The sequence below is a fragment of the Hirundo rustica genome, chromosome 6 (assembly GCF_015227805.2).
Source record: "Hirundo rustica isolate bHirRus1 chromosome 6, bHirRus1.pri.v3, whole genome shotgun sequence".
Classification (NCBI taxonomy): domain Eukaryota; kingdom Metazoa; phylum Chordata; class Aves; order Passeriformes; family Hirundinidae; genus Hirundo; species Hirundo rustica.
This window is the reverse complement of record NC_053455.1, coordinates 6,053,755-6,076,592: the sequence shown is the minus strand read 5'-3', so window position 1 is coordinate 6,076,592 and position 22,838 is coordinate 6,053,755. Positions and strand designations below refer to the sequence as shown.

The 22,838-nt window shown below is 44.8% G+C and overlaps 2 protein-coding genes across 7 annotated transcripts in view; both read right to left on the bottom strand.

Moving 5' to 3' along the window:
• The window catches only part of SYT16 (synaptotagmin 16), a 98,977-nt gene extending 91,699 nt beyond the window's left edge, over positions 1-7,278 (bottom strand). For 3 of the 6 annotated variants that reach the window (XM_040068564.1, XM_040068570.1, XM_040068571.1), the window contains exon 1: positions 7,155-7,224. The gene's annotated coding sequence lies outside the window, so the exon portion shown is untranslated. Of the gene's footprint in view, positions 1-6,890; positions 6,917-7,154 lie in introns of those variants that run through there. The other 3 variants (XM_040068567.2, XM_040068565.2, XM_058421221.1) reach the window with 2 other exon arrangements.
• Positions 7,279-11,423: 4,145 nt separating this feature from the next.
• On the bottom strand, positions 11,424-19,977 carry SNAPC1 (small nuclear RNA activating complex polypeptide 1). Its single transcript, XM_040068753.2, has 10 exons — positions 19,816-19,977; positions 18,943-19,102; positions 17,779-17,919; positions 17,221-17,325; positions 16,323-16,481; positions 15,834-15,908; positions 15,131-15,193; positions 14,015-14,156; positions 13,284-13,364; positions 11,424-11,811 (listed from the first exon to the last, which is right to left on the bottom strand). The coding sequence occupies exons 1-10, from the start codon at positions 19,941-19,943 to the stop codon at positions 11,780-11,782; spliced, it is 1,086 nt and encodes a 361-aa protein (XP_039924687.1). The 5' UTR covers positions 19,944-19,977; the 3' UTR covers positions 11,424-11,779.
• Positions 19,978-22,838: the final 2,861 nt, after the last annotated feature.

Genomic DNA, 22,838 nt, shown 5'->3' with positions numbered 1-22,838 from the left:
AAAAAGGGACACGAGAAAACTTCTGCCGGGAATCGTTAGAGGAGAACACAAAAGGATGGAAAAGGGAGATGGAGTGTTGGGAAGGATGAAGCCAAAATGGAGAACCCGGAGGACCGAGTGATTACATCAGATCGATATCTTATCCGTCCCCGCCCGACATTAACATCTCTACACCGTACCCAGACACAGCAATCATGACATTGTTCTCCAGTGCAAATCCATTCAACCAGAACCCGAACATGAATATCTAATGAAGCTGCCTCAGAAGGGGGAGTCTTGGGGTTCCGATTTTCTCTCAGCGAATCAGTGTATAAAAATTGGCAGCCCCAGACCAAAATGTGAACTTGGGGGGTGACAGACTGACAGAGTGTGTTACCGTGTTCACCCAGCGCCAAAACCCCAGGGTTCGACGCTGTCCTTTTAATTGTGGCTATCGGAGACTGTTATTTTGTCTCAAAATTTAATTCTAAATTTTGATTTACTGAATTTGGTCTATCGTATTTATTACAATGACCAATGAATATAATTGCAGAGTTGATGTTATAGAAATTCTAAAGTCATTTTTGCACCCAGAAAATAAAATAATTTGTAACTCTATGCATGTTTCACGGAGCATGCACATTTTTAAAGGCTTTAAAGACAGGTATCACAACTTCACCAACTAAAATCTACGCCTTCAAATAATAATGGGTATTTTACCTAAATGTGTAGATCTGAAGTAAATCATGAGGCAAAAAATAACGACTGCTATAACAAATAACATTCTAGTCCTTGTGGCAATGAAAAAAACCTTCTGCAAAACAAGAAAGAGGACAAAACCCACCCACACATGAAGTATTTTGTGTAATTTCTATGGTGATTGTGTGGTTCTTCAGGGTTGACTCAAAGTTTTTAAGCATAACCAAGGCATGTTATGCAAAATGGGTTTCAGAAAACAAACCTTCTTAAGTATTTTCAACAAAAGCTATTGATGGAAAATGTTGGTTCCAAAGAGCAACTAGGAAACATGAGAGAAGAAATACCCAGTCTAGAACAGTGCTTCAGGCCCCCCTGCCATTGTCTGATAAATACATAACAAATGATTTTCTGCAGACAGCAACCTCAAGATCCCAATTATTGCCTTTAAGCAGTGGCCCAAATTCTTATCTTGAGAGCAAATTCACATCACCAGCAAGAATCAGCATTGTGTAGGTGCCTTCTATTTGTGGAATCCCTCTCTAGACACTGGAAGAAATAATGCTTAAGAAAAGAGAAAGTACAACACCAAAGAGCAATAAATTATTTTAGAAAGCTCTCTTCCCTCAATTGCAGTGAGACGCCAAAAGGGCCTGAGTACATCTTTGTTAAAATTATTGGGGTTTTGTTCAGATGCTAAACACTTTTGTTCCAACTGCGCAAGCACACAGTTGTCAGGATAATGTGATGGGAAACATTAGGGGATTTTTTTTTTTTTTTTTAATTTATGTGCATTATCTGAATATGCTCCCTAAACCCTTCTGAGATGTAGACCGCATTTTGATTTTCCACATTTTTATAAGTGCTTAAGTGTTTGAAAACTCTGGTTTTGACCCAAAATAAGTAGTTCTGGCATCTGCAAACCTGTATTTTTTCTTTTTTTTTTTTTTTTTCAGATTAACAGCAATCTTAAAAACATGCCTGCCAGCTGTAGGAGTAAGCACTATCTGCAGGTTTCCAGATGCTTCCAAACCCTATCAAAGCCAATGAAGGCTGATTAGGACTGAGTCCCCACTCCTTAGAGGCACCCGGTGTCTTGTGCATTTGAGTCCCTAAACAATAATGATACTACTACTAATAATAACAATGATGATTATTAATTACAGAGCACTATAGAAAGAGCACAGGCAAACAGGGAGGGGAAACAAAACCCCTCCAGTCTCAAAGTCAGCATCAGAACAAGGTCTGGTCTAGTGGAAGGTTTCCCTGCCCATGGCAGAGGGGCTGCAATTAAATGATCTTCGAGGCCTCTTCCAACCCAAAGCACAAATCCCAGCTGTGCCTCCTGCAAGGGGCAGAGAGACTCAAAAGGCACTTGTGGAACAGAGGGGTCAGAATGATCTGAGGTACCCTAAGAGTGAAAATCAACCAGCCCCACTCCATGCCTGCCCTTCCCCAGGGACCCTGCGCTCCTCTCACCAGGGAGCTCCACACCGGGGATTCCAAGAACTGGGGACTGCGCTGATGCAGAGATGCCACCCAGCTGCTCCACACAGACATGCAGTGCAGCTGTGATCCCACAAGCAGAGGGAGGAACAAGGGTAATTTTGAGGGTTTGTATGCAGGGTGGGCTCTTTGATACCCTCCCAGAACCCCTTCTTTGGCTGACACTGTCTCTGTCCTCCTCAAGCTCTCAGCTGCTCCTGATGCAATCAGAGACTTTGTTTTTCAGATCGTACCTCCTCTTGGTGCTGCTCTTCTCAGAACCCCACAAATTGCATCTTGTCTCGGTCATACCCACTGAGAAGGCTGCCACAGGGTCACTTTTCATTGTTTTAACCAAATCCTGCAGCTGCTGATGGATAATATCGACAATTTTAACTGACTGTTTGCCCACCCTTTTAACCCTGCAAAACAAAGCCAATCCATCTGGAACATAAAAAGCAAGGTATCCAGGAAGATCATTCCAAACAGCACAGATAACTTAGCATCCCTGATTGATTAAAACATGCCTAATTGGATTTGATTACAGCCACTGTCATAGGCTGGGTGTGTATGTATCTGGTTGATAAGCATGTTCTCCTCTGATTGGGAATTCATCTCCCAAAACTACACAAAGAACAGTGTGTGCAAAGTCAGAGTGCCTAAATAACAACCAACCACACCAATCTGCAGAGGCAGCGGCTTGCCAGCTCTGAGACAGCTTAGACTCAAGCTCTTGCTGAATAATTGATCAAACTTTCTCTGTGCAGAACCAGAGCCACCAACAGCGGATCACACCAATGGGGCATGAACACAAAGTCCCCTTGATGATTACTCAACCCCACCAGTCATGGCATCAACCTACCTAAGGCACAACAGAGGGTGCTGCTCAAAACAAAGCTGCCTGATGTTTTTGGAAACGTCCCCTGACAATTATGACTGCTCCTGTCTACTTAAGAGATGTCTCTACAGCTGGGCAGCACCACGGAAGGATGTGCCCAGGTGGAACTCACTTGTTTCCCACACACACAGGAAGAAAAAGAATGCTTCAAAAAGGCAAATAAACACCCCAGAGTCCTGCAGATGGGTCCCTCAGGAAGCGTTGGCATCATCACTTGGAGCAAAGGCAAGGCACAGTGCTGCACTTCCCAAAAGCTGACACATTCAGTGCTTCCAGTGCATCCTCAGCCACACCACACCCACAACACTTCCCAAAATTACCCCTCTGCACTGAACAGAACCCATTTCATGGTGACCCAAGCATATTAAATCAGTGCTACAGCCACCAGCAGCAAGGCTACAGGGATACATTCAGTTTAAGGTGCCCTGCAGCCTCAAAAATATTTGGTTCGGTAGTTCACTTTTGTCTTCAAACCTCTAAAAATGCTATTATAAGCCTGGCTGTAGGATTCACAAGCCCAGCAGCCCTTTAGCTTTTGAATGCTCTCTACACCTTTGTAACTGCAGCCCAGTCCTCCAGTGAAACCCTCTCCATCCTCTCCTCCAAGACATGAAAAGGTGCCTATCTTTGTGAAAAACAAACTCTCCTCAGAGGCAGCAACCCTGGAGAATATCCCTCCCATCCCTTGAATCAAAACAGGAAGGAAACAGATTTTAAATATTCTCCAATTTACTCTGAAGTCCAACTATGTTCCTAAACATTTTCTCACAGGGCCAGGTGCATATGCACAAATGCAGGCTCTTTGTGCAAGTATCTGTGTTTCACATATTTAAAAAGAATACACAAGTGTGATCAATATTTTCCACAAAGCAGACAATTTTTGAAATTTGCTTTCAACACAGACAGATGTGATGCAGTTCTATTATTAGCAAGAATTTAGGCAATGTTGCATCAAAAGGAAACAAGAAAGGAAAACCAAAACCAAGATGCAACTGCATGAACTTTCAAATGGAAGTCAATATTCTTCCAGTATTTAAAAGCTACTCTGAAGAGTCACATGTATGTTTCCTCTTTTAAATATATTCTCTTGAGAGGTCTTTGATTTTAAAATACACACAATGATCTTAGTATTATGAGGATACCAACAAATCATGAAATCATTCAGGCTGGAAAACACCTCTAAGATCACCAAGCCCAACCAGCACTGCCAAGCCCACCACTAAACCATGTCCCCAAGTGTCACATCTACACCTCCTTTAAATCCTTCCAGGGATGATGACTCCACCACCGCCCTGAGCAGCCTGTTCTGATGCTTTACAACTTTTTTCCATTTTATTTTTTTTTTCTAATATCCAATCTAAACTTCTTCTAGCACTGTTTGAGGCCATTTCCTCTTGTCCTATTGCTTGTCCCCCACAGAGCCTGACCCTCACCTGGCTGCCCCCTCCTGTCAGGGAGTTGTAGAGACTGAGAAGTTCCCTCCTGAGCCTCCTCTTCTGCAGGCTGAGCCCCTCCAGTTCTCTCAGCTGCTCCTGATCAGACTTGTTCTCCAGACCCTTTCCCAGCTCCTTTCCTTTCTCTGCACACTCTCCACCCTCTCAGTGTCTTTCTCGACATGAGAGGCCCAAAACTGAGCTCAGGATTTGAGGTGCAGCCTCACCAGTGAGAGCACAGAGGGACAATCACTGCTCTAGTCTGGCTGGCCACACTATTGCAGAGACAGACCAGGCTGTCTTTGTCCTACTTGCTCACCTGGCTCATGTTCACTGCTATCAGCACCCCCAGGTCCTTCTCCTCCAGGCAGCTTTCCAGCTCTGGTGGCACATGGGTTGTTGTGATCCAGGTGTAGGACCTGGCACTTCACCCCGTGGCCTCATAAAATTGGGCTTGGACCATCAAGCCAGCTTTCTGCATCCCTCCAGCAGATCAACACTCCCACCCAGCTTGCAGCTGTCACCAACACACTCAATCTCCTCTTCCAGATCATTAATAAAGGGCTAAACAGCACAGGCTCCTGCACCTGTAATTAAAACCATTAGAAATGTAGTCAAATGATCCACAGTTCTGTTTGGCACTGGCCTGAACTGTGTCCAAGCTAAACCCATTTCCAATTGAGCTGAAGCCATAGTTACTGGAAACCAAACTTGCCTCACTTCCGATCCTTCAGCCAGCAGGAACAATGAATTATTCAGCAATTAAACCAGAGCAGACAGCTGTAAAATGTGTCCCTGATTACCTCAAGTCATCACTGCCACCTCTCCTGGCAGCCCAGAATCACAGAAGAAGAGAGACTTTGTGGCTCTTCTGCCTTTGTCAGAGGAACAGCTCTGACACAAGGACAGAAGTAGATACTACCAGAACTCTCAGGATGCCCCTGCTCCTCCCAAAGCTCCCCAGACAAGACAAACCCCCAGTCCTGCTGATGGTGCCACTGCTCCACACAAGTACAGGAAAGGCTGGCCTCTGCTGAGGTTGGCTATAAAGCCAAACAGAACCATCCAGATTTCCCCATTTCAACAAAATTCATTGTTTATATCTAAATGGAATTTAATACAACTACACCAAGTCCAAGGAATGTCAATTTATTTATTTTAACTTCAGGCTTCCCTCCAATCTTTTTCATTTCAGGTTATTATTTCTCAACCAAGACATTTAGCAATTTTAAAACAGATGAGGAATCGACTGTCAGATGCGGATCCCTGTTTTAAAATCTAACTCCTGGAAGGACAGATTCTGCCAGGTAAAAGTGTACTATTATTACTCTAAACAAACCAGGTTAGTTCCTAATTCTGCTAAGGCCTCGCTGAAGCGCCAAAAGACTCCATGTTGTGGAAAATCCACAACTCCACCCAGCAGCCTGGGCCTTGCCTGAGATGACCCTTCCTTAGGGACACAGCCTTGAAAGAAAATGAGGAACAGCAAACACAAAGGAACATCACCAAATGACAAAAGGGGGAGAGAAATTAGACTCCTGATTAAGTCAAACCTTTTTAATAAAAAGCTCAAGCCTAGGATTTTTTTTCCTGAGGTCTAATACACTGCTCTATGCCATCCTGGCATCTCTTAAAGGCTCTCGTGATTATTTTCCCCAAAACTGGCAAAAGATGCAGCAAAATCAACCCAGCAATCTTCAAGAAGCATTAATGTTGTCATTTTTATAGTAGATCAGGAGGAGACTGCCAGGACTGTGTCTAACAGCAGCAGTTCAGCTCCAGCAGCTCGCCGGTGCTGTGAGCTGAAACATTAAGGGAGATACCTGGCAGCAGCACCGCTGCCACGACCACGAGCTGAGCCAGGGTGGGTCAGCAACACCATCAATCAAAACAACACCTTCATCAATCAAAAATCTGGAGGCAATCATCCCTCAAATAATTTCTATTATACTGTGGTAAGAAAACCCAACAGCTCCCAGACACAGAGAAGTCCCCCATGATTACAACACCACCTGTTCTTCGTCAGTATCTCGAAAACCGGCTTTCCTATTCCTTTTTTCTCCCTAAAATTCGTCTCTGTGCACACGAACCCTTTCCGTGAGGAGCACACCCCGTGAGACCCGGGGGCAGTGGCCGACGGGCACCTCCCGCAGCCGGCCCGGGGAGGGGCGCAGCGACCCCCGAGCCTCCTGCTCCCCCCCCGCCGAGCCCCGCGGCGGAGATCGCCCACCGCCCCAGGGGCAGGGCCACTGGAGCTGGGCCCGGTTTCCTCTTCCATGCCCATCCCCGGGGCCACCAGCATCCCTGAGTGCCCCGCTCCCATCAGCATCCCGCAGCATCCCTCTCCCCGCAGCCCGGGCCACGGCGGGGCGCGGCCGCCGCCCCCTCCCCGCACTCACCGTCCGTGGCCATGGCCTCGGCCCGGCCCGCCGCGCTCGCTGCCGGCGGGGAGCGGAGCGGAGCCCCGCGGGGACGCGGCCGGCAGCGCGGAGGGTGCGCGCTGGCCCCGCTCGGTTGGTCCCCGCCCGGCGCGGGCAGCGGGGGGAGCCGGGCGCGGCCGCGGGGTCCCGCGGGAGGGAGCGGCGCTGCCGGGGCGGCACCGGGCAGCCGGGGCTCTGCCGCATTTTACCCCAAAACGCGGCTTGGGGAGGGTGAGGGCTTACGCTGCGTCTTCCAAAATGTTGCGCCCGCGTCTTTTCTCGGGTGCTCAGGGCCGGGCTGAGCACCTGGTAGTGCTCAGTTGGTAGCACCTGTGAAATACAATAGGCAGCCCCCACCCCCGCCGGGACGGACGGGGACAACTCGCAGCTGGGTCAGGATCACCTGCTCAGCAGCGTGCAGCGAGCCCGTCTCTCGGATTTAATTGCCACCTCACTTTTCAAAACGCACACAAAACTCTCTTATAGGAAATAAACCAAGTTACTCCCCGTCTCCAATAACCCTTAGCAGCTGGGGGCTGGCTGGCTCTAATGTCCCGCCTAATTCCCCATACCAGGGTTTACATTGCTGTGACTAAAGTGGAAGAAGTTTGGTGTCTGCTACAGAAAGATAATGTTGCTTTGGTGGATTCTATTACAGCCAAACCATGTCACAGCGCAGAGATTGACCCAAGGGCTATGAAGATGGTGAAGGGCTCAGAGGAGAAGCCTTACAAGAGCAGCTGAGGTCACTTGGTCTGTTCAGCTTGGAGAAGACTGTGGGGAGACCTTATCACAGTCTACAACTTCCTCTTGAGGGGAGGAGAGGGGCAGGCACTGATTTCTTCTCTGGTAACCAGAAGGGAACAGCCTGAAGTTTTGTCAGGGGAGGTTTAGGTTGGATAACAGGAAAAGGTTCTTCACCCAGAGGGTGGTTGGGCACTGAACAGGCTCCCCAGGGCAGTGGGCACAGCACCAAACCTGGCAGAGCTCAGTAAGTATCTGGACAAGGCTTTCAGGCACAGGATGTGACTCTTGAGGGGTCCTGTGCTGGGCCAGGAGTTGGACTTCAGTGATTGCTCTAGGTCCCATCCATCTCAGGATCTTCTATGATTCTAAGTCCTAAGTGCTAGGAGCAAGACAGAGCTTAGCACATTTTTCAATTTCTTGTAGCTGATGAAGTTCCTGGAGTCCCATTTCCAAATGTTGGGCTGCACATGGAGGAGGGAAATATTCCATTATCTGGCTTAACTGGGTGCCCAGATTTGAGGACCAAGACGAAAGTGGGCTGAGGATGCCACATAGCAAGCTTGGTAAAATCTAAATAGGCAACTCCAGATGTGGAATGAACTGCAAAATGAAACATTCCAGAAAAGAAGGGATAAAATATCAGCGTCATTTAAGAAACCTGCTACGCATGTCTCATGTGATGAGAGAATACAAACACTCTGCATAGGGTCCTGTTACATAAGACTCCTAAATACAACACTAGAATAAACCTCAAAGTATCTCTTAGTCCTTTGGGGATCCGGTCTACCAGAGAATCTTTTAAAAAAAGAAAAAAAAAGAAAAAAAAAAAAAAAAAGAAAAAAAAAAAAAAAAAAAAAAAAAAGCAACCACACCGCCTTTAATTTTAGTCTGAAAAAGAAAGGTTTTAGAATGAATGGAAGTGTCTCTCCAGCTTTGTAGTGTGTCTTTATGCAGATGGTGATTAATTAAGTGTTCACTACAGTAGAGATGCGCAATTGCAACACGAATTCACTTAATAGGAGAAATTCACAGTTAACAATTTGGCCTTATAACAAACAGCAAAATCCCTTTTACTGTAGGATTCTCCAGTTATTCTAGAGGTGATACCCACATTGACACTCAGCTATACACACACGGATCTCCACTGTCACCCACGGCATTTGGAATTTTTTTCACATCACTCCCATATTGCTGTTTCAGTTTGGAGGCTGAAACCTCCAGACTGAGCACAGCTGCTCAGAGGAGCATTCCCGAGCTGGTATTTGAGCTTAATTTGTCCAGTCTTTTGCACTTACTTTGACTTAATTAGACCTTGTTGGTTGCTTTAATAATGAGAATAAAAAATATATTGTATACTTTCACTTAAACAGATTCCAAGGTGATTCCTGACAAGGTGGTAGTCATTCAAAAGTTGGACTTGATGATGCCAGAGGTCTTTTCCAAGATAATTGATTCTGTGATTCTGTAAACTGATGTCACCTCTAGGTGTTCTAGGTTTATTTTGCTTTTCATCACCCACGTTATCTTCGCAAACACTGAGCACTGGCTCAAGCCTCCACTACGAGGATCTTTCAGCTTTGCCAAAGAAATGGTGATTACTTTTGGATGAGCAGACAGTTGTGCATCTACCTCAGAGAAGCTTCAGCCAAAACCTATGTATTTAATTTATCTCTGAAAACTGTAACAACATCCAGATACACACTGTCACACGGCCTCACTCCTATCCACCAGCACAGCTGGAAGTTAGGCTGGCATTATAGAGATTAAATTTCCTTGCAGACTTTAACTACTGCAGTAGCTGAAGCTACAACCAGGAGAGAATTTAGATCCCTGAAAGTCTACTACTACTATTACTATTTGAAAGTCCAGAATTATTGTTGATGGGGTTTTTTTAATGACAGCTGCTTGCTTCAATGAAGTATTTTAGGAAGTCCCTCTCCTGTTTTTCAAAGCCTGTAATTGCCCATCAGACTGCAGCAAGGGATTTTTTTGTCTTTTAAAGATTACACCAGCATTGTGAAACTCTGCTTACAGCTGCCTCTAAATTCTCACAATTACTGTTTCGAAACATCACCATGCATATAGTCAGCAGTTCTGAATTTATTCTTAATCATGACTTCCATTTTACATCTATGCCATTTGATAAGCTACAGAACATTTGTTTTCATGATTACAATATGAAAATAACTGCTAGTTGAATGCACCCATCCTTGTGCCCAGCCAAGCTGCTGCACGCTTCACAAATCACTTGCAGAGCAGTGCAGGGAGGACTGATGTCACTGAGCATCAAAAATTGTGACAAATTCCACCCCTTACTCAGCTCTTGGGATTGCTCAAAGGTATGAGGAGAAGCAAATTAGATGCTCATGTTCTGAAGAAGTGCCACTGCAGGGAATACTATTAAACATGTTACTGAGCAAAAATTATCTGATTAAATTTCCCTTTGAGGTCTCTTCGGGTTTTTTTTGTACCTGCAGACCAAAGAGTAGAAGAAATGCACAGAGGCAGGGTTTGTGCAGGTAACAGAAAAGCACAGGCACCATGACTGCCAGAAAACCCAAATAAAACCAAATTGCTCAAACTCTACAGAAATGGTACCCCAAAAATGTTTATAGCCATAGATGAGTCCTTTTAGGAACACCACATCTGAGGAATGTTCCATCCACAGCCTAAGTCAAACCTCAGGACAAAGAGTGAGCAATGAACCAGAAAAAGAGAGTGGAAACTAAATGCATGTATGATGACATTAACTGTGTTGTTGCCGCTACAGGGATTTTTAATCTGTGTAGAAGCGTTCTTTGTAAGAATTAGATCTGGGCTAATAATGACTTGGAATAGACTATCAAGACTTTGGTTACTCAGCTGAGTATCTGACTGTTCAGTTTACAGTGCAGTAAGTTTTGGCTTTATTACAAAGTGTTTCCTCTTTTCTCATTAACAAGGTCAAGTGCAACACTGGCACTTCATCATCAGCTTTTCCAGTGTCGACCTCTTTGTCATTTTGGTCCATTCCTCCTTGCCAACCTACACATTTAATATGGAAACCTTTTATAGTAGAACCATTTGTATCTCCATTTAAATGTTTTTCCTCTAGGTAAGAGCACTTCAATTCCTCTGGCCTTTGGGAGTCATACTACCAAACAGATTCATTCCATTTAGGTTCCTTTTGTATTCAAAATCTTTTAAATTTCTAATTTAAATTTCCTCTTGTAGAAAAGGACACAACCCCTTTGGCCTTTCTTGAAAGAACTGTTGTGATCAAATGGAGAAATTCCAAGGAGAGTAACTCTACATTCTTCTTAAACTGTTGTGGTCAGATGGGGGTATTTAAGGCCACAGCCTTGCAAGGCTGAGTGACACAAATTCTACTGGTTTTGGTGTTTACAGAAAACACTCCAGCTGATAATTTTCAGTCCATTTGCTTTTTCTGCCGCACTGTTGCAAAGCAAACATTTCCCCTTGCTGTGCCTGTTCTCAGTACCGAGATCCATGTTTATTTCTGCACCCACTTTTTTCACTGCCCTCCAATTTGTAAAGATCATTTTGAATTCCAGTCCTGCCCTGGTACAGCTTAGGGTTATCTGCAGAATTAATAAACTGCACCCTTTCCATCCCTCCTTTGAATACACAGTAACTGCAGATCTGCTGGAGACAGGGCACAACAAAAAGCTTATCAGCAAGTTCATTTCCACATGAAATGAACCACGATAAACAATGATAAACCATGATAAAACGTGAAGTTTACACACCATAAAATGGAGCAAGTCAACCATAAAAAAGAATTTATTGTACTAATTTTCAACAGTCAATAACCTGATGTTCGGACATGAAGGATTACAGACATGTCCTTACATAGGCAAATATTTTCTGAGCCTTCTCGTTCCATCTCAGCCAGGACACAGCAACTTTGGTCTCCCACAGGAAGAATTCACCAGGTGAATAAAGGCACCACGGGACAGCTGAAGTGTCCCAGTCACTACCAGTATTCCAGCATCACCTGTGCTTCTGGTCCCACACACTTCTTTCATGTTCAAAGGTATCCAAAACAAGCACTTGGTGTTACCTCTGACATTTTCATTTTGTCATTAAAATTAACATTAGTGCTTCTCCAAGTGGATCCTCTAACATAGTCTTCTCTTGGGGAGAGATATTTCTGAAAGAAAATAAAGAGAAGGGGTTTTTTTACAAGCTTTTAAATCCATCTTCCCCCATGGCAATTGTTCAAGTAGAATTAATTCTATCCAGCACAGGAAATGAACTAGATGAGCTCTGGAGATCCCCTTCCAGTCCCTCTCCCCATGTTTTTTAAATATGAAAAAAATAAAATCTTTCTAGATCCTACAGCACACTATCATTCAAAGTATCAACTGAAATTCCACTGATGAATATCGTACTTAAAAACTTATTCCATCTTGAAAGCTTTCTGCTCCTCACCAACATCTTCCAGATTTTGCTGTGAATTTGACAAATGGAATACTGACAAAATATCTGAAGAGACTGCTTATGGGTGGGTGTGTTTAAGGCTTCAGATTTACTGGAAAATTCTGAGAAATGGAGAATGTTCCTGATTTAGAAAGAAACTTTTTTGTCCACAACAAATGGGCAAGTGAAAGGAAAGTAAACAAAGTACACTATTAAATGTTCCATGGCACCTTCAAGCTGACCATTTAAAATTGAATGAATTCCCACTGTCTACAAACAAAAGTGACCAGAGAATGTAATCTCATTTCAGTACTACGAGATGCTCCTTCACTTCTAAAAAGAGCAAATATAAATATATGTCACTAAAACTGTATTTTAATACATTTAAATGTATTAAATTGTATTACATACCCTTTGTATTAAATATCCTTCCATTACATACAATTTTGGACAGTAAATTAACTGCAAAAAACTCTTCATACTGTGCCATGTTCTTCTCAAGCAGATCCTGAAGCTTCTGAGTTGCAGAACAGCTCAGCATCATCCAACACTGATGCTTCTGCAGAGCAACTCCACTGTAAGCTTTGAGCAATCTGCTTTACCATCGCTTCCCAATTAAAATAACATTATTTCCAGTAACCTGAGTGGCAGCAAAGCCATTCACCCCCCTGCTGCAGCTCCCAGAGTCCTCTCCCAACAATGTCAGATACCTTCCAGCACAGCAGAGGATGCTATTGCTGTACTGGAGCTCAATCCATGAAACACTGCCCAGCTGAAAGTAAAACTAGAGAGGAACCTTCTCTCCCCTCAGCAAAGGTGAGGGCAGCAAGGGCTATTCTTTCCTAAGTTCCCAGAGTTACCAGAACAGGCATCTTCTGGGAGTGGGTGACTGACCAAAAAAAATCACTTTTCCCTGCACAATCAAACTCTTCAAGACAAACTTGTATTACAGGAGGAAACTCCTTTAAACTGGACCAAATTTATTTAACTCTGAACGCACTATGATGAAATCCATGTAGAAAAAAATTACTCTTGAGATTTTGCCATGGCTTTTCAAAGTTTTCAATTTTCAGGCTAAACCCAAATCTAGCTTCTGCAAGGCAGCAAGACATGATCCAAAATATCATCTTCAGTTTCAGAAAAACACAGCAGAGGAATATTTAAAAACAAGTAGCTGGTTTGATGGAATTCCAATCATTGTACCTCCTTCACCTGAGTCCTCTTCTATGATTATTGGCATCCCGATACGCCGAGTTACTGTTTCCATTGCCACTTGCATTTCACCTGCACACAGATTTTGAGGAAAAACTGTCAGCTTTCTTTTTGTTTCTATATCCCTCATCCAGCAGTTAAAACATTGTTCACTGCTGCTCTCCTGAGATGCTGTCAAATGCTGCAAACCTACTTTTCACAGTACCTTCGATACGGCTCACTAAGAAACCTTCAATAACAAGTAATTAACACAACCAATTTAAACCAAATTTATCATCCACTCAGTTCAGTAATTCAAAATACTCCAAAAGACTTCATCTACTCTTTTAAAGTCAAGCAAAGGCAACACTGTCTAATGCTCTGAAGAGGGATTAATTTCCTCAGTAACATTTTTTTCCTAGCAGAGGCTAAGTAAGTCTGAAAACAGAGTTTGGAACTTTGAAATTAAATCCCCACCTTCAAAATAAAGATAATTCAAAAAATAAAGACAATTCAAAACCATTTTGATTTTTAGTTTCATTTAACCTATAACAAATAAGGAATAAACAAAAAATTTAGACAGCGGAGCAGCTTCTATCAAGTAGAAAAGTTGGATATCAGAAAGAGAATTTCCTTAGGAAAAGTAAGTTCCCACTGATCAACAGCAAACTTTAACCCAGCTAGCAAAGCAATGGATAAAGCTTTGCAATCTCCCCAGGTTCATGGATGCAATGGAGAAGTACCTCTGACTTCTGAAGAACCACTTCTCCTTACTGGCTGTGGTCGACTGCTGGTTTTTTTACGTCGGCTTGGAGACTTCCCACAACTGGATCCCGATTCAGAGGACTCTAACTGCACTGGACGATGTCTCCTGGACTTGGAAACCTGAACGACACAAAAAAAGCTGAACTTCTACAGCCACATCTTGTTGTGGGTCACTTGACAAATCAGCAGGGACCAAAGCATCAGCTTGATGTCAGGGTGGAAAAGGGAAAGAAGGGGAAAGAGGGAGGGAGGACTCCCACTAGTTGCTGTTCTTCAGTTTTCCATTGTCCAAAACAGGACAATGCCCTTCTGTGATTTAATGGGTGTATGACTTAAAATGCAGATAATGAAACATTCATTAATTCTCAATCCAATCTCTCTTACTACCAACCCACACCACATTGCATCCTCCTACACAAAAGAAACACTTCCAAGAACTGCTGCTCTGTAAAGCCTCCTTACCATCATATTTCGCTTAAGTGCCTACAAAACATCACTGCACATTCACAAGTCTGGACTGTTATAAAATCCAGAGCTCTGGTCCATTTAATGACATGTTTTTCAACGTGAGATTTTAATAAATGGAGAAAGTTGAGATGTTTCTCCTAGGTCTGCTAAGAAAAAGACAAACCAACAATATTCTTTCAAGGGAGAAGCTACTGAAACAAAGTTTCCAAGAACTCGCAACTGACTTTAAATTTCCAAGTCCCATTTTCACAGACAACTTCCAAGATTCCAGTATCTAAGATCCAAGGAATCTGAGCAATTAAACTCTCAGGTATTTTTATACATCTTCTTAAATTTCCTCTTAATTTATACATTCTTCCTAAAATCTTCTTAAACAAAGCATAGACATTAAAAGATGCCCTGTAAACGAAAATCCCCCAAACACAGGCCTTATCTGCATTGTTCCTTACATCTAACAAAAATAAAAGCTTTGGGTTTCCCTGCTGTGTTATGAAAACCAGAACATTTAAAAGCTGAATTACAGAGTGCAGTTTTAACTCATTCGTTTTTGACCCAACATTTACATTAAACTGGTACTTAAAAACTTGAAAACTAAACACATCCCCGTGATCAATTTTCATACTCACCTCAACAGCTGCAGAATAAGACCTGTACTTGATTCTGGCCAGGGCACTTGCTCTTTCAGAACCCTGTAAAGAAACAAGAGTCCAGTCAGAAAAGATTCTTATTTTATTATAGCAGTATTGAAATGAGATATTAAACTTGAGCAATATCTCACTACAGCTGTAATTCTGTAATTAGTTCTACATAATTTCAATGCCACTAAAATGGTACTCCAAGGAAAAAAGAAGTTCAAATTTCATTAAAAAGACAGAGCATAATTTTGGTTGCCTTCACTGTTACAAAGCCCAGGAGGAGAAATATCAATTTGAAACTTCACATCTTGCACGAATTCAAAGTTGAAATAAGCAGACAAGTACAACATGAGACAATTTCGTAGCACAAAAAATTAATATTGCCTTAAAGTTGACACTCCAGGAGGAAGTGTATAGGAGTTTGGCTGAGAAAATACAGCTCTTTTCCCTCCTCACCTGAGAGAGAGGCTTTTTATTGTGATCACCTAAGAGCTGTCACAGTAGTAAATGCTCACAGCTCGATAGAAAACAATGTGAGTTAAAAGCAAAATCGAGCAACCAAACCTACCAGTTGCCCCTGGAATTTATTTTGACACTATCAAACTTTGACCTACACTGCTTAGCCTGAGATCTGAAGCCAAAAAATTAACAGATCTGACCTCTGCAACACAGCAAAACAGTTCAGTTTCCTTACCTCTGATTTTAGCAAAGCCTCTTCTGTCTTTTTGTTTTCTGTTTCATCAGTTCCTTTAACACTTCGGAGTAATTTCTGTGGGGAAGAAAAGCGCTTTTCTTTAAACATCTGCCATATACACGAGAGCTGAAATCCAAGAACTGTAAAAAACAAGACAAGTATTTACACACGTGCCCATTTTCTACATCCACCTTGCACCGTGGCCTTTCTTTGATCCAGGAATGTGTTACAGAGCTATTTCATGAGGTCAGACCTTCAGGGCTTCCCTCTCAGCAGTCAGTTGTGTTATCCCAGGGGCAAGACCACCCACAAGTCCTTTCTTCTGGATCCCTGCCTCAGGTTTCTCACATTCCATGCCTTCAGTGTCACAGTTCCTTCTCCTTCAGTCTGAGATTTATCAGCTCAGAGGTAATCACACTAAGAAATCCCGTTCTTACATGTCCACCCAGCCTCCTGAGTCATCAAAGCATAGTGTTTGGCAGTACCTACCCCTCTGTTCTGCTGCCACTCCTGATGTTGCAAGGCTATGTCTTTGAGATTAAACACAAAGTCATCTTTTATCAAGCTCAGGGCCTTGTCTGGCTGGGATTTGTCAGCTGAAATGACACACTTCATTTTCTGATAGTGGTCGTGAATATTCATCAGTTCCTGAAATTATCAGAAGTGTCTTAAAGGAAAAAAAACCAGATTCCAGCAGTAAAGCAATATTAGTCCTCAATGTACAAACCCAGGGTTACAGAAACCATTCTAAGGAGACCATTGGACCAGGAGGAATGTTAGAAACTGATTCTGGTTAGATTATTTGAGTTTTAGAGCCAAGAAATCCTTCCTGATATATATTTGCCGGCAATAAATGAAAAAACCTGCAAAGAAAGTTCTATCACTGAGTGATACAAGAGTCTTTACCCGGCTTCAATTACTCAGATTTTTATAAAATGCATCAGATAACTTAAAAAAAAAAAAAACAAAAAAAAAACAGGTTTGAAAGGAGAAATAAATGTGAGATGGCTATAAACTTGCAGATAACTAAATTCATATTACCACAAGTATCAATCCTCCAGCTGCACCCTGCAGACATATCAAAACAAACATGCTTCCCCCCATTTTCCATTTTTCTCTAAGTGACAATTAATCATTTACACCCTTTCACATCTTACTGAGGCAAAACCACAAAATGTTAGAGCATATTTCAGTATTGAAAAAGGTACCACAGTTCTTCCAAAGTAAATGCCACATTTCTGGTGGTAAAATTTCATAAGTCTGCATTCCACAAGAGACTGACAAAGGACAAGACTCGCTGATTAGAAAAGTTACAGCTCTTGGACAACAGAAAAATTAAAACAAAACAAACCCCATTGATTAATCTGTAGTTTAAAGGTTACTGTACCTCCAATACATCATTAGTGATGAGGTTGCTCACTCTATTACACGGGTCTTTAAATTCTTCTTTAAAATATTTTTCCCCAATCTTCTTCTTAGTTCTGTAGGTCAGCTAAAACAAGAGGCAATGTTTGTAACCTAAAAGAAAGCTTCAAATGGCACCTCTTCTTGAGAATTCCTACTGCATATCCATCAATCAGGAGATGGAAAATACTGAAAGGCATAAAACCATCTCACCAACATAGCTTTGCTGTCACATCTCAGAGCCAGGACTTTTCACAAATTATTCTCTAGCTAAGAATTTAATCCATCACCCCACACTAATTTCCCCAACTGCTATGACATCTCAAATCTATTAGGAATATTAGATACTGAAAAAGTATTTTCAGGTGAGAAGTATTCAAACATTCTCTAAGCTCCTCATCACCCATCTGTGCAAAGCCACACATATTGTATTTTAACACAGACTCAAGGCTGAGCTAACCACGAGTGCTGTTGAACTGTCAGGCATTGAAAGATGAGAGCATTTTATCTAAAAGTGTAAGTCAGTAATGTAATAACTCACTAGCTTTGGCATTGCAGTGAAATGGAAGGCTCTGGCAAGTCGCAGTCTCCTAAGGATATAGGCTGCATCATAATGCTGGGAGTCAAGCAGATCCTGCTGAAATTTCTGGATTTCAGGCCAATCCTTGAGTGCAATTCTAATCTGCAACAAATGAGTTACATACTATTAAACCAGTATTTCAACCACAAAAATTAACTGAGCTGATTACTGTGATCTGACTATAGACAATACCTGGATGTCCAGAGCTGCAGAAAGGAACCCATTTGTTACTACCATCACCATTTTATGCACACAAGATTATCATACTTTCTTTGGCAGTAATGTGGAACACAAGTCCTTTCTGACATTTGAAAACATTCATGACATTCTAAAGTGTGTGAAAAATAGTCTGCACCTAGGACATTCTCCTTCACTAATGACTAGGAAAAAATACTCATACCACTGTGTATGCCGCTGAAATCCTCATAAATGTTCTCCTTCCCTTATTTCTTCCTTTCTCTCCTGTCATATCCACTCTGCCCACTTAATTTTCTCTCTGCTTAACTTTCTTGATAACTCATGTACCCTCTTACAGCTGCTATCCAGCAGTGACTTTAAAATTGCCTAAATTCATCTTCATAAAAAGTTACTGATTTCTCTGAGGTTAAAATGTGAGACATCATGGCATCATTGTAGACTGCTCCAAATTTGGGTTATTATTTAAAGAATTTGGACTCAATTTTGCATGTGCACACAACATATATCACAAACTTCCTAAGCAAACCTCTTTTCCTTGCACTGAATTTGTAATTCCTCTAGATATTGGTCTCCTATCCTAAAAGCAGCAAGGAGGGTGTCATTCAGGCACTCATGCTCTCAACCTATTTATTAAATTCCTTTTCTGCTTAAGACGAAGTGGAAATAATTCAGTCTCCATTCTGTTGTAATTCTAAAGAGTAACTCAGGCTGTAATGGGGCTCACTCTACGGCTGATGAACACATTCTCTGTCCCTGCCTTTTCCAATAGCTTCCACTCTGGCTTTAAGTATGTTTATTTTAAGAAAGCAAGAGGAAATGCCCTAACCATTTACAATGACAAAGCAGACATGTGCTGTACCACACACAGAGTGTACCACATATCTTATGCCTAGTATATCCTGAGAATAAACCCTCAGGAACAATTACCTTTTGTTTTGGCTGACAAAGCTGTGCATTATAGAGCCCATACAGAAGGTACAGACCACCAACTCGGATCTGGAAGGAGTAGGGGGGCAAGAAGTATTGCTGGGCCAGATCTAGAGTCTTCTTTGTGACCTTATTCCTCTGCAAAGCTCTCATTCTACCACTAAAACAAACAAATAAACAAAAAAGCAGCACGTTAAAGCAGGTAACTATCAAACTCCAGGCTTTGGAAAAATCCATAATGCAGAAACAAGCTTTAGATGCTTTAAAAATATAGCATTATTGAATGTCCTCAGGTAGAAGGGACCCACGCAGATCACTGAGTCCAACTCCTGGCCCTGCAGAGGACAACCCCAAGAATCACAACCTGACAGAGCTCAAGAAGAGTTTGGACAAGGTCCTCAAGCACAGGGTATGACCCTTGGAGCATCCTGTGCAGGGCCAGGAGTTGGACTCCACGATCCCTGTGGGTTCCTTCCAACTCAGGATATTTCATGATTCGATGAAACATGAAATGTCCTGCGATCGCATTTCTAAATCTCAAAGGGACTGCACCAAGCTCCCTGCGGAGTCAGCGCCCAAATCACACATTCCTAATGCACGAAATACACCGAATTCAAAACTATTGCAGAGGGACCGATGCTCCACTTTTTTCAGAGCCCAGCCAGGCAACCCTCTCCCTGAGGCAGGCCTGAGCGGGGCACACGGCTCACCCGCACCCCCTTCAAGGCTGGCAGAACCCCGGGGAGAAGCTGAGCAGAGGGGGCTGCGGGGCTGGCGAGGGGCAGGAGAAGGGAAGGCGAGGGGCAGGCGCGGCTTGGCCCGAGGGGCGGCCGGGAGCCATTCCCTGCCTGCCTCCCTCCCTCCCTCACTCACTAGAAGACTGTGTGGAAGCGGCGCTCCCGCCACAGCTCGGCGAAGCGCTCGAAGCGGACGGTGTCTGCCTGCAGGAAGGCGCCGAGCAGCTCCTCGCAGTCCTCCTTCAGCCCCGGCACGGCGCTCATCCCGCCGGCTCCGCGCTCTCCCCGCGGCCGCTCCGCGCATGCGCTCCGGCACCACAACAGCCCCGCGGCGCCTGCGCGTCCCCCCCGCGCCTGCGCACTGCCCGTGAGGGAGCGGGGCTGGCCCCGCTCCCTGCGCTCCTGCCGCTGCCTGGACCCGCTACCTTTGCGTGTGGCCAGACCCTGTCAGGGACGGGTGCTCGCCCTGCCCGCCCCGGGCCCTGTCCCGCTCGCCCTCGCCGTGGAGGGCGAGCCCGATCCACGGTCAAAATGCCTCTCCGAGCAGTGCGCCCCTGGGTGGTCCCGGGGCTCAGCCCTCAGGGATGAGCGGGTGCGGGTGGGATGAGCAGCGGCGGGTCCCCTCGGGCTGGCGCCGCTGTACCAGAGCCCCAGAGACCGCGGGAACGCTCTCGAGGCGCGGAGCTTCACACTCCCCGCCCCAGTCCCCGTAGGCGCCCCCGGCAGCCAGCTCGGGGGCCGTGACCCGACGGGCTCGGGAGCGGCGGTTCCCCCGAGGGAAGAGCGCCCGGCGGCCCCTCGGAGCGCTCGCACCGCGCGGCAGTGGGGACGTGACGCGCCGCCACGCTCCGGTGAAGCCGAGCCCCGCTGCTTCCCCCGGCTCGTCCCAAACCCCCGGCGGCTGCGGGAGCCCCGTTTCCGCCTGGGCGAGCGCGACAGTCAGGGATAAACCTGCGGCCGCCCCCCGCCACCCCCGCCCCCGAGCGGCGGGATGCCGTGCGCTGCCCTTCCCTGCCCTGCCGTGTCCTATCGTGCCGTGCCGCCCGCTCCCCGCATGCACGGCCACACGTAGGCGGCCGGGACAGCGGGGCGGGCGGGGAGGGGGCCGCGGCTGCCGAGCCGCACGTAGGGTGGGTGGGTGCGGCCTCGCCGGCGGCGCGGAGCGGGCGGCAGGGGCTCCCCTGCCCGCGCTCCCCAGCGCACGTACGGAGAGGGGCGAGCGGCCACCGAGGCGGCTGCCGGCACCAGCGCCGGCGTCGGAGAGCCCCGCGCCGCGGTGAGTACGGACCCGCGGCACCGGCGGCGGGCACCGCTCGGGGCGGGGGCGGGCGCTGTCCTGGGGAGCCGGTTCTGGTGCCCGGGAGGTTCTGCGGTCCCTCGGGCGCGTCCCCAGAGGGTTTAGGGACGGAGTTCGGGTTTCAAGGCGGTGTTGCGGTGATCGCCGCTGCGGTCGGGGCTTGGCTGCGGATTGTGGGAGCGCCGCTGGACAGCGGCACCTGCGCCGGGAGCGGTCCCGGGCTGGCAGGAGAGCGGCCGGGTGCCTGCGCTCCCACGGGGTGCGAGCTCGGCAGGTGCGAGATCCCCCTTAGCGGGTGACAGACAGCGTGTAAGGAAAGTATGGGCTTGGGATGGAGCCTTGTGTGGTGCCTTTGGGACGTTTAAATCTGCAGGGGTTTTCCCAGCCACCGGGAAAATATTGACATTTTTCTTTCTCAAATAATCATGCGCTGCTGCATGAGTGTTGAATTCTGCTGGCTACGGTACCGTGATGTTCTCCAGTTCACCATTAGCATCAACTAGTTGATCCAAAGGTCGCTACTTACAGCGAGGCGCATCCAGCTGTCAGCTCCTACAATGTCAGGGGCTCCCACAGTGCTCCAGGCATGCAAGCATCTTTCCATATTTATTGTATCTCCCAAAAGGTTTCTGGAATGCAACCTATAGCAGCCTTTATTAGGAGGTGATTTGACATCGGGTGAGCAGCAGTTATCTGTGGGCACCATTGGCTGCCAATGTCATTGACTATAGAAACAGATATTTGCAGAGCTGTTGCATATGGACTGTACAGGGTTTAGCAGGAGAGCTGCACCTGCCAGGGTTTGGTTTGCATTTTTTTTACCTTTTTCTGAAAAAACACTTTCATCTATCACTTGGCTTCCTGTTCAGACATGTAGGGCAGTGACCCCATTCATCCAGTACGTGACCCTGACTTCAACAGATTGTACTGATTTTGGAACAGAATGCCAACACTGTCAGGAAAGCAGATATAATGTACTCCCCCACCCCCAATGGATTTAAGGATTCAAAGCACAAGTAAGTTAAAACTGACACATCATGGAGTTCACCATTACATACAGCTCAAGCCAAGCTCTGTTTAGTTATAGGAGTCATCCCTTAATTTAATAGGAGCAGAGGAGCCTGGCTCTGGAGTGATGCTGAATTTGTAAAGCTCAGAGCATGTTTTCTGATTTTTATATTTTAAGTGTGCAGTGAGCGGGGTGATTCTCAGAGATGATGTTTCAAGGAACACTAGATGGATGATTTTTTTTTTCCCCCTAGGGCAGATGGGGCTGCATGATGCAAGATGTAGTGAGGATGAGGCTGTTGTGGCCATGTGAATGTGCCCTAAGTCTTCCCTTGCAGGAAATTTGGGTACAATATAAAGAATGAAAATGCAGAAGAATAAAACCAAGTAACAGAGTGTCTTTGTACAATTCCCCTGGTGTGATACATAAAATTAAATACAGTATCAATTTTTAGACTAATTAATACTCTGCTCTTCTTCATCAACTATGTTTTCAGTGCTCCTTCAGATTATTACATTTTAATACAATTAATGCCTTCAAATTAAAAAATAATTAGATAATGTAAAGAAGAGTGTGCTGGTTAGTGTATCTTCTTCACATTCAAATGCTAAACAAAAGGGTGGAATCCTATTTGCTCTATTAATTCCTAGTTTATGAGTTGCAATTTAAAATTCATTTATCCTGCACTGATATAAATAATGTGATTTTCCAGGTGCATGTGGCACAAAACAAGTATTTTTTTAATACCTTACATGATTGCATTAGAACACATTTTCAAGTTGAAAACATGAAAATAAATCATGTTTTAATCAATTTGCATGAAAGTAAATCAGAAATATATTTTATTAAATAG